At 33.6% G+C, this 14,263-nt stretch overlaps 1 protein-coding gene across 6 annotated transcripts in view; it reads right to left on the bottom strand.

The window, feature by feature from the left end:
• Positions 1–3,483: 3,483 nt before the first annotated feature.
• The window catches only part of nrm (neuromusculin), a 178,989-nt gene continuing 168,209 nt past the window's right edge, over positions 3,484–14,263 (bottom strand). For 3 of the 6 annotated variants that reach the window (XM_018504444.1, XM_018504403.1, XM_018504417.1), the window contains 3 exons: positions 11,886–12,482; positions 8,480–9,297; positions 5,135–5,205 (listed from right to left, as the gene is read on the bottom strand). In XM_018504444.1, coding sequence (XP_018359946.1) covers positions 8,482–9,297; positions 11,886–12,482 — 1,413 coding nt within the window. In that variant the 3' untranslated portion in view covers positions 5,135–5,205; positions 8,480–8,481. Of the gene's footprint in view, positions 5,206–6,563; positions 6,614–8,479; positions 9,298–11,885; positions 12,483–14,263 lie in introns of those variants that run through there. The other 3 variants (XM_018504409.1, XM_018504426.1, XM_018504435.1) reach the window with 3 other exon arrangements.

The raw sequence follows: 14,263 nt of genomic DNA, 5'->3' as shown, positions 1-14,263 counted from the left end.
AACGTCGCTCACAGTCGGTTTAATGGATGAAGATAAAATCTACGCGTACCTCTCGCGATATCTCGTTTGTCTTTTACATTCAATACCGGACTACTAATGGAATAAGTACGTTATCATTACAAAATTTATAAGTAATAAAAAAACAATTTTATAAATTGGATTTTATTTATGAATTGCTTTGAAACGAATAGAATAATAATTGTTCGCAAAGTTATTGACGTAAAAATGTAATGTATGTTAAATTATTTTATTAATTTATTTTTGTTAAAAAATATTTATAAGAGTTGTTAGGTGTATAAATAAATATTTTTGCAGTTTTTTTTTGAAGATATATCTGTTAATATAAATCTTGACACGTTCTATTTCAATACAATATTGTTTTTATATTTAATATCAGAAATTATTCTGGTTGCTTAGGTGAATAAAGAAACATGCAATAGCAAATAAGCACCTTTTCAGCGTTTATTTGCAATTAAACTAAAAATGCAGTTAATTGTCTGTGAATTATTATACACGAAATGTTGATTGGTCAACTTTATTAATGGAAAAATAATTAGATGAGGAAATTTAAACACGCCATTGTTGTCATTATCTAAGATTGACGGGAACTTATTTATACACCTATAATAATTTGATTTTTATGACTATATAAAAGAAATATCAAATAATGTTTTTTTTATGCGATTCTCTGTTGTATATTTCTAATTTTATTTTATCTGCAGGGAAAATTAAAAATGTGTAATGCTTTGTATATAACAGAATTTTTTATTGGACGTTATACGTTAACAATAAAGGCGACGCAAATATAATTTTCTTATTGTTACATAAATCTAGAATTTATTACAAAATTAAACAGGTGTAATGTAATTTTTCTTCATCAATCCATTCAAAATTTTAAATGCATTGTTATTGTTTTAGTCGTTTGAGTATAATATGCATAACAAAGAAATAGTTGAATCTGAAAGAAACGTCGTAATAGAAACGTGCATTTCATTGTAAAAATATGTGCTCATTGCTTCCGTATATAACTGAGTATTTCGCGCGTATACTTAATACATTTTATTTGAAGAAATTTTATCTATACTTTTTATTTTGCACATATTTTCCGATTATCTATTTTGATGAGAGTCTGTATGAATATGTTACAAATGATCGATCGCTATTATCGTATAATTTAAGGAAATGATCGTCTGGGGTTTTATATAAATGTTCGGTTAAATCTATACACATATTCTAAGGGTTATTCGAACTCTTATTACGATTTTATGTTTTACAGTTCTCGAATGCTTGAGATCGCAATTTGCGGTACTATAATTATTAAAGTATGTATACATTGTTCATTATAAACTATTCAATTCACCGAGCAACAGTTCATAGGGCGATGTCTCAAATATAAAAATTGGTGAAAAATCACTTTACACTCCTAGCGTAAGTTATTACACAGATACGTTCATACATATCAAATTTATGTATGATGGCTAGTTTCGAACAGGTATATATGTTGTCGTCGGTCGGACGTTTCACGATGCTTAAATTAATTCCAACACTTTTTATGATCATTTTTTTCACACTCTATACATACAGTGAGTGCAAAAAATATTCGTGCAGAGAAAATATTTTTTTAAAAAGCTTTATTTTTAACAAGTAAATTTTATCCAGCGAGAAATGAATCATCGAATCGATGTCGATACGATGATTTCAACACCAATTTAACGTCGATTCGACGTTTAATTGTTGATCATTTCTTGCTAAGTAATTAACAATTTATTTATAAAAAATAAAATAAACTGTATGTTTCTTAAAATTATTTATATCAAAAAGATGTGTATTAATTATAGAAAATATATATCATATAAAAAAATAAGCGAAAATTAAAAATTGTATTGTTTGGATGCTCAAAAAGTGTTCGTACTGTCGAGAAATTTAGCTTCTAAAATCAGGAATAACATGCGAAGCTCGTTTGTTTACGTTAAAACGGAATGTATATTCATTGTATAAAATTACTAATTAATGTTTATTTTCTACAAATAAGACTTTTTTATAAAAAATTTCCTTGTATGAATACTTTTTACACTCACTGTATATACGTACATATACATACATATATACGTATAGAGAGAAAATAACTATTTTTATGTGTTTTATTATGAATGGCCTCTCGGGTCTTGTGATTTTAGAGAAGCATAGGAAATATTGATTAATAAAATTAATAATTCAGGCCACAGTACTAATTATTTAAAATATTAGGTAATTTAAATAGTTGCCTTAGTCACCAAATTGAGCTGTGCAATATACTTTAATGAAGGTTAAATCGATACCGTAATTATGAGAGCAAAACCTTTTACAAGATTGGCAGACCGATGGCAGTATTCTATTAATATCGGGCCAAATTAAATTAGATTTCATTTTTTATAAACTATACGTTTGAGTGGCATGTTACTTTCCAATATATTCATGATAACAATAATAAAGCTTTGTAAATATATCTGTGTTTGAATGAACGCATTACATGATAATTGGATATCGACATAAAAGGTTCTCATATCTCGTCATTTAATTTTTTTATTTCATTTTTATTAACTTCGAAAAGTCAAAGTCTCTGATGATGACACATTTCGTCCGTTCTCGTCACATTGCTGCAAAATTATTTCACACTTCAGGAATGAATTTTACATTTTTAGTGCAACATTTTTAAGAACAATAAAATTGTAAAAGGTCAACTTTCTCCTTGTCTCTCTTTTCCAGAGTGAAATCTGACTCGTTATGAACACATTTTCGTATGTTTTATATTGTATATATATCTTGTTCGAAAAAATCGAAGCTACTCAGTTGTAAAACGATACACCCTGTAAAAACATATGATACTCGTGCATAAAAATTTATCATTCAAGTTTCGGTTTATAGATTCTTTGATAAATATAAAATCGATTTTTTCACAACAAAAATTCTACGAGTGAAACTAACCTTTCCACAATTCTCTAATGCAGATGGTTATAAATCTTGGGGAATATAGATCTTAACAAAATTTATCAAAATAGTTTAATTCCAACCAAGTTGTACTTCAATGGAAGTTTAATTTGAATCTTTACAAAGATTTAATATTCAATATTAAAAAGATATAAAAAAAAGACTGCCGTTCAATTGAATTTTCGTGGTAAAATTGACTTTAAATTGATCAAAGTATTTGTAAATGAAAGAAAATAATAAGATTCCCAGGGGAATCTATGGCACCTGGCATATATATCGATGAATAGAGCGAATGGTCTGGACGCGATTGAATTGGTTGGAATACGCGTGCGGTGAAAGAAAAGCGATTTGCAATGGACTGTGGAGGAACGTTGCCGAATAAAAAGACACGATAAGACGTATCACCATGAAAGCGGGGAGGTCTCATTTTATTTAGTCTAATATTGACGTTATAGAACAGTATAAATTGTCATTAATCGTAGGCGCGATCGAGTTAGACAGCGTCATCGAACATGCGTCTGGATATACATATTTTTTCGCATAAGGTAGTTGAACACAATTTTTCAAACAATCGCAGAGTTGGTTTATGTAACCAATACTCGGTGAAACGTATTATCGTAACGAATTATTCTGTGGCTAATGAAAGTCGATAATATTAATTAATAATGTAAGGATATAAGGATACATTATTTACAAGATTCTCGAATACATAATCACTTGACTGCGTCCGCGATTAAGTGGGGACATGTGGTTTACTGTCGATCTGTACAAACAACTACTCGTCATTCTTGTAATTACAAATTTACAAACGCGCATGTAGGAAGATATTCGAGAATAATATGTGTAACAGAATATATATTCTAACGCCGCTTATGAATAATTATATAACAATAATATGGAACAGATAGATGGGGATTATATTTGGCTCCGATATGTTTTTCTTTTTTCTTATTAATTTAATATTTAATAAGATTTCCTTTTTCTATTAACGGTTCGTGCGTTATTTCCATAATTTGATCCCAGAACACATACCGATAGCTTGTATAAATGTACATTGTATCAATAATCTCGTAAAAATATATTTATAAATTTACAGATATCGAAAAATGTTTTAAAATTTTGTCACATGTTCTATGACGTTCGTACATCGTCGTGTGTCCGGTGCGAGTGAATGAGAACGAGTGATTTATCGACCTTTCCCCCAAACGTTCAAATGTGTAACCAAAGTTCTAATCCCATCTGAGAAAGTCTAATTTGAAATATACGGCATGAAATGATATGAAATATTAGAAGCAGCGTAATAACATAAATTATCGTATATAAAGAGAATATATAGTATACATTTATCTGTACACACAATACCTGTACAGGTACAATATCTGTACAGATAGTACCTGGACGTTCTCTTGAAGTGCATTTAAATATTGCATTAACGTACTCGCAGATACGCGATTGTGCATCTCGACTATCTGTAATAAAAGATTTATAGCTTTTTGCATGTCGAACAAATCCTATTACCTTCATTTTAATTATGCAAAGACTCGTAATGGAACCAAAAATTTTGCAAATTTGATGAAAATCGAATTTTGAGTTACAGTAAACGTAAATAAGATCTTAGCACTTTTTTCATGCAATTTTTTTCTGATAACATCATCGATCTTGGTATTTCGATAATATCAAGACAAGCGCTTTATTTAAACCTTTTGAATTTTCAGATAGAAGTTTTCAGCGGATAATTAATTTTCACCGAAAAAATTTTTTTGTGCCAATTACGTCTGTACGAACAAACGCATTATGCAGCACAGAGTCGTAACTCGTTAAATTCGTTCCACACGAGAATCATAATCCTACAAATTTATTATGGTAACGTGTGTCTCATAGAAATCGAATTTAGCGAGTTTTAACGAGCTGTCTATCGAGATATATCTCACTCATTAAATGTATCTTATCATTGCATCTCCCCGAGAAAGCTGAAGTAGAATCGCTATTAAATAAAAAGTGAACGGGAAAGGGTTAAAGCAGTTCCTCGTTATCGTCCGAAGTACCGTACATCTGCGGTCTCCTATCCAAAAGTCGTTGCTGTTGCAGCTGTTGTTTTTGTTGTTGTTTTTGTTGTTGCTGCTGCTGCTGCTGTTGCTTTTGAAGGAGCGCGATACTGGCAGCTTTATAGTTAATCGGCCCGTACGACTTGTAGTCCACGTCCGCGTAATCGAGATCCGAGAATTCCGGCTTGAAGGGCTACATCAACAGAAAAGTGTAACAAATATCATAGAACGAAAATGATCTATGTTCCAAACAATACGAATGTCTAAAAGACTTCTGCTTCCTGGTGGCTTTTAAGAATTTATTATCTCTAATCCTTCAGTTTTTTGCAATGAAATTTCTCAAGTACGGAATTAATTTAATTTTATTCGAAATAAATTTTGTTATATCAACTTATTTATGTTGTTAATTTTTTAGTTATTGTGTTTAATTCAATATTAATTAAATATCTTATTTATATTTTTTATACAAATAATTTTAAACAATTACAATTTTACAAATAATTTTGTTTAAAATAGATTTTCATTTTTTACATAATTTTTTACAAAAAGATTTTATATACAAAATCTTGAAAAGTAAAAAGAGTTAAAATGTCTCTTAAACTTTGGTATTGTCTGGTTCTAATCGTGTTGCGCGGACGATTGCGCACACAAGTTTTATTGCGGACTGTTCGTGAAGTTTCGTAACAGACCTGCTGTGCAAGCGATCGACAAATGACTGGTACCATTTCGAGTATTAAGCTTTTCCGTTTGTGATCGATGTCCGCCAATTAGACAGTGACGCTTAAGGCACGTACATGAATTAGACAGTGATCTTATTGAAGGGCTGAGAGAGAATTATATGCGAACGCTCGCGGGTTCGTTGCTAAACCGTTTGTTAAATAATCCTCTTATTCCCAGTTTAATAGTTAAGATTAAGTATAATTGTGATAAGAGTGTTATCATGCTGCATGCTTAGTCGCTTTATACGTATTAAACTGCGTGGTTCGGAATTGAAAGAGGATTGTTGTTTGAACTATTATATTCGGCTCTACCTAATTGGCTCGAAGCTCTTATTGTTGTACGTAGCAAGAGCGACGATTATAGTAAACCTTGATCTACAATAGGCTAAGATTTACGTCTGAAGATATATTTGGGGATATATGGATATGAAAAACGATCATTTTTATGTGATGAACATAAAGCAATATCATGCGATGTAATGAATCGTAATTTCGATACTTCAAAATTATTTAGCAGATGAATAATATCTTTTTCTATCAAGCAAATCTATTTATAGGCAATAAAATATGTGCTAGTACTTTTCTAACAGGATTGAAGTAACTTTTATAAAATACAGAGGCTTTATATAAAAGCAGGAAAACAATTTGCAAGAGAATAGCACGTAAACACTATGTTAATTTGAAGATATTGAGATTGGTTTAACTTTACGAGCTCGAGTTCGGCATCCCTTGCGCGAGTGAACATTTCGTATTTGTAGTAGATCTCGAATTACGTTATGTATGTAAGCAGCGTGACATACTCCGTACAATGTACCTACAGGGCTTGTCGGATGCCAATTTGTCCTAGTAAATGTACGTATCGCTCTTTGTCAGCTGACCCTCCTACGAACAAACATTGAGATATACAATTGGTATGGTACGCATGCAACGATGGTTCCTTGAAACCTCGCATTGCGTTTTTATGTCAGCTGCCTTACGGGCAAGGCACGTTCACGAGAGAAATACAGAGATATGCAAAGTGTACAGCAATCGAAGCTGTTTTGATTTAATTTGTTTTCAATGCGAAATCGGAAACAGTACAGTAGAATTATTGGCAGCTTGAACGAGGGAATTGAAAAAGAATAAATGGAAATAAATAAATAATTTGTACTACAGAATAAAACTACCGAGATGAAATGTTCGATTTAAATCCTCTTATTGTTAGTATTGTTCCATTTTCATGTTCTATCAACTTCTTTAGACTTCAGATAATGTGTAAATATTGCACTGTTCTTCGTGAGTGTAAATACTGTATTGTTCTGCGCGACTTTTTATTAAAAAAAATTACGACGATTCGATATTATATACCTACAGAAATTTGGGGGTAAAACCCAATACACACAATGAAATAAAACTGGAAACTGCAGCAAACTATGTCATATAAAATATATTTTATCTTTTTCTTTATGTGCCTCTTTTTCTTCACAAGAAATTAAAAAATATCAATTTTTTAATTATATCGTAGTAATAAACGATATTGTATCCATATCTAAAATGGCTTGAAATTTGATAGTTTAAACTTGACAGAAAATATCAATTTGATATTATTGCTCAAGTCTTTTCGAATATCTTGTTATATACTTTACGTTGGGTTATGCTTATCAAATGAAATAATTTTTTCCCTATGAGCCAAATTAATACAATATATATGATCGCACACGTATCTATATTCATGTACATGTTACCCGTCCTTTATAAAGTTCTATACGATAGGGATGCTCAAACTGGTACAATTTTAATTTTTTCTTTAATTTTTTATATCTTTTAAATAAATTTTTTTTATTCGTTAGAATTCGTAGAGATACGCTGAATATTTTTTTAAATTCGGTATTTTTTAAATTGAATTAAATATTGAAAACACGTAAAATTTGTATGTGTCATCGATTGATTGAGTAATTGATTTGTCTGCTTGCAATAATGCTTTATATCGCTCAGTTATTTTATGCATAAAGATTTATAGTATTATATTAATTAAAAACGCATAATTTATATAAAAAAACATGAGAATAGTATTTAACTTGAGAATGAAAATATATGAGAATAAAAAAGACGATTTTATTTCGCAACATCTCGAACCACGCTGTGTGTAAAAAATGTAAAAATGTATATATATTTTTAGAAAAATATGTATTTAAAAAAGGATACCCGATGATATTATAAGAGATAATGAAGTAATTAATTTAAAAAGATTATATTATAATAATATATAAAGTTACGACGTGTGGAATATGTAATTCTTTCCACGAGTTATCAAATTATCTTCCTACGAATTTATTAAAGGACAGATTCGAGTTGATATGCCGTGCGTTAAATTAAATATTAATTAGATGCAAGATATTTAAAACCATACTTGAAGATCAAACATATGCAAACAAATGCAAATAAATTGATGCAAAAGCAATGAGATAGCTGAAGATCAAAATAAAAAAGATGTTAGAATAATAGAAGAAGATATATGGCAAAGTAAGTAGAAGAGAAAATGAAAAGGAAATGTATAGTTTCCCTACCTTTGAATACGACATATTCAGGAATATCTTAAAGAAATCTGCGTTTGGCACGCACGGGTGCGTTACCTTTAAGACGTAGTAGCGTATTGAGCCTCGGGGTCTTAAACAAATTGCGGCGACATTCCTCGGAAAAAATCACCCGCGTTCTTCGAAAGCACATTCGACGTGCCGTTGTGCACCAGCAGGATTTGGGATTACTAACCTTTAGACATCGATCTCCTGACCGACATCCCGGAAGTGAAACTCGGCGTACTGCATTATCGTGGGCGCGGACGGTATGCTGCGGGAATCGTTGAGTCTCGTCTTCGACGTTTTATTGCGATTTTTCGCGTCGCCCGCGTCCGCTGCGAATTGAGGCGTGTTATTGCCGGTAGAGCGATTCAATTGATGCTCCCACGGCGGCTGTTGCTGCTGTTGCTGACGCGCCTTCGTCGGGTTTGGTCTGTGATAGTCGGTGGAGCACTCCGCGATGTCATCCTCGTAGTAATGCGGATACGAGATCTTGTACGTCGTATCAGGCACGCCCAGATCCGGAATTTGACGGAAGCTGGTCTCATAGTTGGGTGTATCGACAAAGGAAGTATTGTTACGCCGTGAAGGAGCGTCTCTGTCCCTTTGTCGGCTCTGCTTCGATTTATTTCGATCGCTCGACATTCGCTCGTGCTTCCGGTACTTCCGATTACGCTCGTTTCGCCGATTCGTTGCGTGTCGACGCGTCGATGATTGTCTCGCGTCGGAATTGCCGTAATTCGGCTGCTGCTGTTCCTCGTCCCGATGCACCGTAGGCGAGTGATTGCCAGTGGTTGCAGCCTCATGATGCATCAGGGTGGGTGGACGGCTGTTGTTAGTATAAACGAGGGAGGTCTGCAGGGGACTAACTATCGAGGAATGGTAGAGGCTGCTCGTTAGTGGCAGTGTTAGTTGGTTCGAACTGTTGCTCGGTAAGGGGTAGCTGTACTGCTGCATCTCCTGCCGATGCTGCTGCTGGTAGTGTTCTTTGTAGTTGTATAGGCTGTCGGTCTGTAACAGGCATGGTTAGTAGTTGGAACCAGGCAATTCGGGGACGCGAATGGTTAACGCGCCGTAATGTGCAGAAGAAAATCGGACAATTGAGACATTACTTCTCGATTTTTTGATATTAGGAAAGAGAGGGACAAGAGTCAGTACATCACACCGCATCTTCCCATACAGCACAGAAACTTGCAGCAATATTGCTGCAATATTTGTAATGTTGTTGCAATATTGCTATGATCTGTGCTGTATAGATTGAGACATGGGACATATAGATTTGCCGTGTAGTTACATATATCTAAAGTCAAATAGATTTATCAATACACGTTTTCCTATAGAAAATTCGATGTGTATGTCTTAAGGAAAATAGAATAGAATTTTTGGTGTTCACATTTTAAGAAACATCCCACGAAGGATTTATAAATAACTGTTTCCGTGAATTTTGAATATTCTTTGCACGTTCGATTTCGAAAAATCCTCGTGACGATGTTTATCGAGGTATCTATATCCGACACAGTGATAATTTTACGTAGGAAATTGAATTTGCAAACGTATCGGTACGTGTCGGGAATAGTATTATAGAACATATAGAATTTTTCTCTCTCATATTTTAAGACGTATTCTAAAAAGGATTTATAAATTATTGTTCGCATGATAGAGTTTGAATACTTTTGGCACGCTCGGTTTCCGAAAAATTCTCATGACGGTTTGTATACGTATGTCCAACATGGTGACAAAGGAATTGTGCAAGGTTTATGCTGTCGATCGATAAGTGAAGGAAGACATTTCTGTTGCAGACTCGCAGATCTTTTTTATTTTGTAGGTGAAAACGGGGGAACGGACACGTCGTGAAAAGCCTCGAAGTAATATCTCAAGTTTATCAGTTATCGAAACAATAAAGAGCTCGTGTCATTGGTTGAAGCGTGTGTGACATTGGGAACTTACTTGACGCGCGGCCAACATGCACAAGGGCGGTCGCTACATAGATGCCCGGATCCAGCTTAGCAGGGAAAATATGATTTCCGATTATAACTCGGCTTCCAGCAACTCTACCTCCTACTTGCTCGAGAAGCTGCTGTTTTATATCTATTACGGACACGTAAATCGTACATGCAGTAGGCGCGAGATGCTAATGTTACTCGGTGCTTAAAAGGGGATGGATTGATGCCTCGCTCGTTGGACGCTGCCATTTCGATCGTACATGGCAACTTTCGCGATTAATTACAAATAGTTTGATTAAGAAAGTTACAATCACGTTCACGATGCGAAAATCTGTAAAGTGCTACGATAGTGCTCGTAAAGTTACTACGAGTTCATAGCCTCAAGGAAATTAGATTACAATTAAAGTGTTGTAATAAAGATACGATGATAAGATGTCTGTATAATATATATAGAGGAATTTTTTCTATCATAGACTACATTACGGTAAAATAAAATTGGTACTGATGGTTATATATTTGCAAAATCTATAGGCTTTCGATGAATTACGTAAAATCCTTATATTCTAAATAATGAATCATAAAATTTTTGCTCAAATTATGTAATTAACTCGTTGCTAAAATTATGAAAAATATTATAAGTACATTAAAATAGGTAAAAGGATTTTGTTTCCAAATTTTACCGCGCGGAGAGCAAGTTATAAATGAAATAATATTATTTGAAGATTAATTAAAAATTGATATATATCTCTTTGCGGTTTTAATATTGCTTAATTGGACGTGATTCTTTATCGAATTTTGAATATTCTATATTTATAATTAATAAGTAGCATTATTAATTTTAACAAGCCGTTTTGGGTTTCATCTCAAAATTTCTTTAATTAGTTATTAATATCTGATAAACTAACAATGGTTTAAATTATATAGGAGGAAACAATAAATTTTATATTGTCATATGAAAATTGAAAGGAGAAATTGACTTAGAAGCCTAACTAATAAAATTACTCCGTTGTGTCAATCAAATTGTGTGATTAAGACAAATATGAGTTAAAGTAACTTAATGCATTTTCCGTTGCATTATAGTTCGTATTTTAAGTAAAAATAAACTTATAAATTTTTTGTTATATGTGTATATATATATATATATATCTAAATATATCTTTTAATCATTTTATATAGTCATGTCACGTATTCTGAAGTAACATCGTTATTTGACTATAAAGAATATTGTATTGCAACTGCAATACTTGAAATGCAGCATTGAGAAAGCATTGGCCTATATATGCCAAAACTTCTATCAAAGCTTTTAGAAATATTGAATTCAACATATCTTTCCTATATAAGTATATATATATATCTACATTCTTTATTTAATTTTATTTAAATATTTCTGGCCGTAGTTCTAGCACGTAGAATGAACAAAAAACATATATTTAACAGTGTATTTAAAATTATAAATCGATGCGAAGTTTCGCGAACCTGATTGACATGACAAAAATTACGAGTATTAATAGGTCAGAGAAGAATTACTCGACAATACGAGCCAATAGCGATAGGATCAATCGAGAGACAGTTGTCGAAAAATTCGTTTATGGCAACGTCCACGAGCGTCATCGGATGCGGGGTATTCCTATTATAGATGATCAGTAGTTGACAAACCTTAAGCTTAGGCAACGAAGCGTTTTTCGGCGGAAAAACGGGGGGAGGGACATTTTGGTAGGTGTGTTTGGATGGATCAGTTTTTTTAGACATCCTCGGTGCTGGTACCGGCGGCGTCGTCGATGATGGCGGTATCGGCGTCGACGGCGCCGATCGGCTCATCAGGCTGATCGATGCCGACGACTGGCTGTGGGTCAAGGACGGCGTATCCTCCATCGACCGGACGATCGTCGCGATTGTGGTCGTGCTGTCGCTCCTGTGCGGGCACGTCTTATAGATCGGTATCGCATATAGCTCGTATTTCCTGCGGATGTTTTCGTGCCGACGACACAGCCGCAGTGAATAGAATTGTTGCGAGTGCTTCTGTTTGCGCCGCCGTGGTTTCAATGTGTTGTATTTAAGCACTGGCGAATTGCTCCTGGGCACATTGTAAATGTTGTAGTGGGGGCCTAGGTGGCTCATGGTCGACTCATAACCGGAACTGCCATCGCACAGACTGACAGCTCTGCTGGGTGGCCGCGAGGAACACGGCGAGGTCGTGATGGAATGCAACGTGCCATGCAAAGCCGAAACTCGGGCAAACTTAGGAGTAACCAACTAAAACAAAACGCAGCCAGCGGCCATTTGTATGTATAACACAGTCCCTCGGCCTTGATTTGGTTTGTTTATGGTGTTGATTAACGTTCGATTATCGCACATCGTCGCCATCGACAGTCCCTTATCCCCGGGGGTAATGACATTTCGGCGATCACGATAATTTAATTAGCGATGGCGAAGTTGACTTCGTATAGCAGATTGGCTGAAATGTTTCGTCGCCGTAGGACATAAGGAGGCAATCTACGTCCATTTCTGTGTTGCTATTGGCATTTTGGATGAGCACTACTGATACAGTTACATCGCTTCTCTGTGATGATTAAGAGGAAGTTATATATTTGATAGCGACATTTCAAGTAGATTCGCGATTATAACAACATTATGTACAGTGCGTTGCACGAATGCCTAGGGTTCGATTTTAAAAGTTTATGTTTCGTTCTTAGTTATTTTTACATTCACGACTGATACGACCGGATGTTGCATCAGCGATCATGAATATATCGTATAGTGTTAATAAATTGTGTTTTGACAGCCGACCGACGTAACCTCAGTTTTGATCAGTGAAATTTCTGAAATATTCAATAAACTTCTTGTCACAAACATTACGTTGTTAACTATCTTTTCACTTATATTTTATTACCTGTGTAAGAAAAACGGACCACAAAGTATATTTTTTTATTGGCAAGTGTAAAAGCAATTATACTTCTTCAAAACTACAACTTATCTGATATATTAAAGGCTTCGATCTCCGACTCCTTTCAATTAAGTTTTGGAATAATTCAGAAATTTCACTGATCAAAACTGAGTTACGTACGTCGGTCGGCTATCAAAATACAATTTACTAACACTATGATATATATTTATGATCGCTGATACAACATCCGGTCGTATCATTCATGAACGTAAAAAGAACGAAGCATAGACTTCTAAAATCGAACTCCAGGCATTCGTGCAACGTATTGTACCGTAATGATACAGATTGACAAATGACATTGTGTCGTAAATATATTGGAATATTTAGAATAAGATTGATATATCGATTACTTTTAATATAACTCTCCAATTTTTGTTATCCAAAAGAAAATTTTTGGATTATGTTCATACAAATTAAGTTATGACTGAACAGAGGAAGTGTATAATTATCTATTTTTGTATAATTTTATAATTTATAATAATTTTACTTAATAATTTCTATCTTGTTGATAAAAATTAAAAAGTGATTGAAATTTTTCAATAATATTACATTCGAAGTAATTAACAGTTAACAGAAATATAATATGGCAATCTTTGGAAAATAGCGCGTAATTGCCGATACGTTAGGACAGTCATCCACTATCGGCCTGATTATCGAGTGGCCTATGCCAGCAGCAGTGCTTATTGCCTCTCATTGAATTATACGTTGATTGATTCGGATTGCGCGCCGATTGTGAATCCTAGCGAATTGGATAAACTGATTCGGCTAATTTCGCTTGGTGAACTTACCAAAATGAGCTTTGTATTTATGAACGTTTGTTATATCAAACAGTACGTAGATATTTTTGGTTAAATAGAGTTAGTTCAGCACAACTGGAAATTATCAAGTCCATTAGAAGTCAAAATTCACAGTTTAATTTGAGATGCAGAGCGAGTGATTATGAAAGCTAAAAATTATATATAACTATAAAAATTGTACGTAACTATATCAGTAGTAAATATATAGAATCTAGAGCAGAAATTACAGGACTTGTGACATTTTATTTATAATTCATTTCATGAGTAAATCTGGAAATATAATTTTCAGACAG

Source organism: Trachymyrmex cornetzi, unplaced genomic scaffold, assembly GCF_001594075.2.
Source record: "Trachymyrmex cornetzi isolate Tcor2-1 unplaced genomic scaffold, Tcor1.1 scaffold104, whole genome shotgun sequence".
Classification (NCBI taxonomy): domain Eukaryota; kingdom Metazoa; phylum Arthropoda; class Insecta; order Hymenoptera; family Formicidae; genus Trachymyrmex; species Trachymyrmex cornetzi.
Note: the sequence above shows the minus strand (reverse complement) of the source record. Positions and strands in the feature narration are given on the sequence as shown.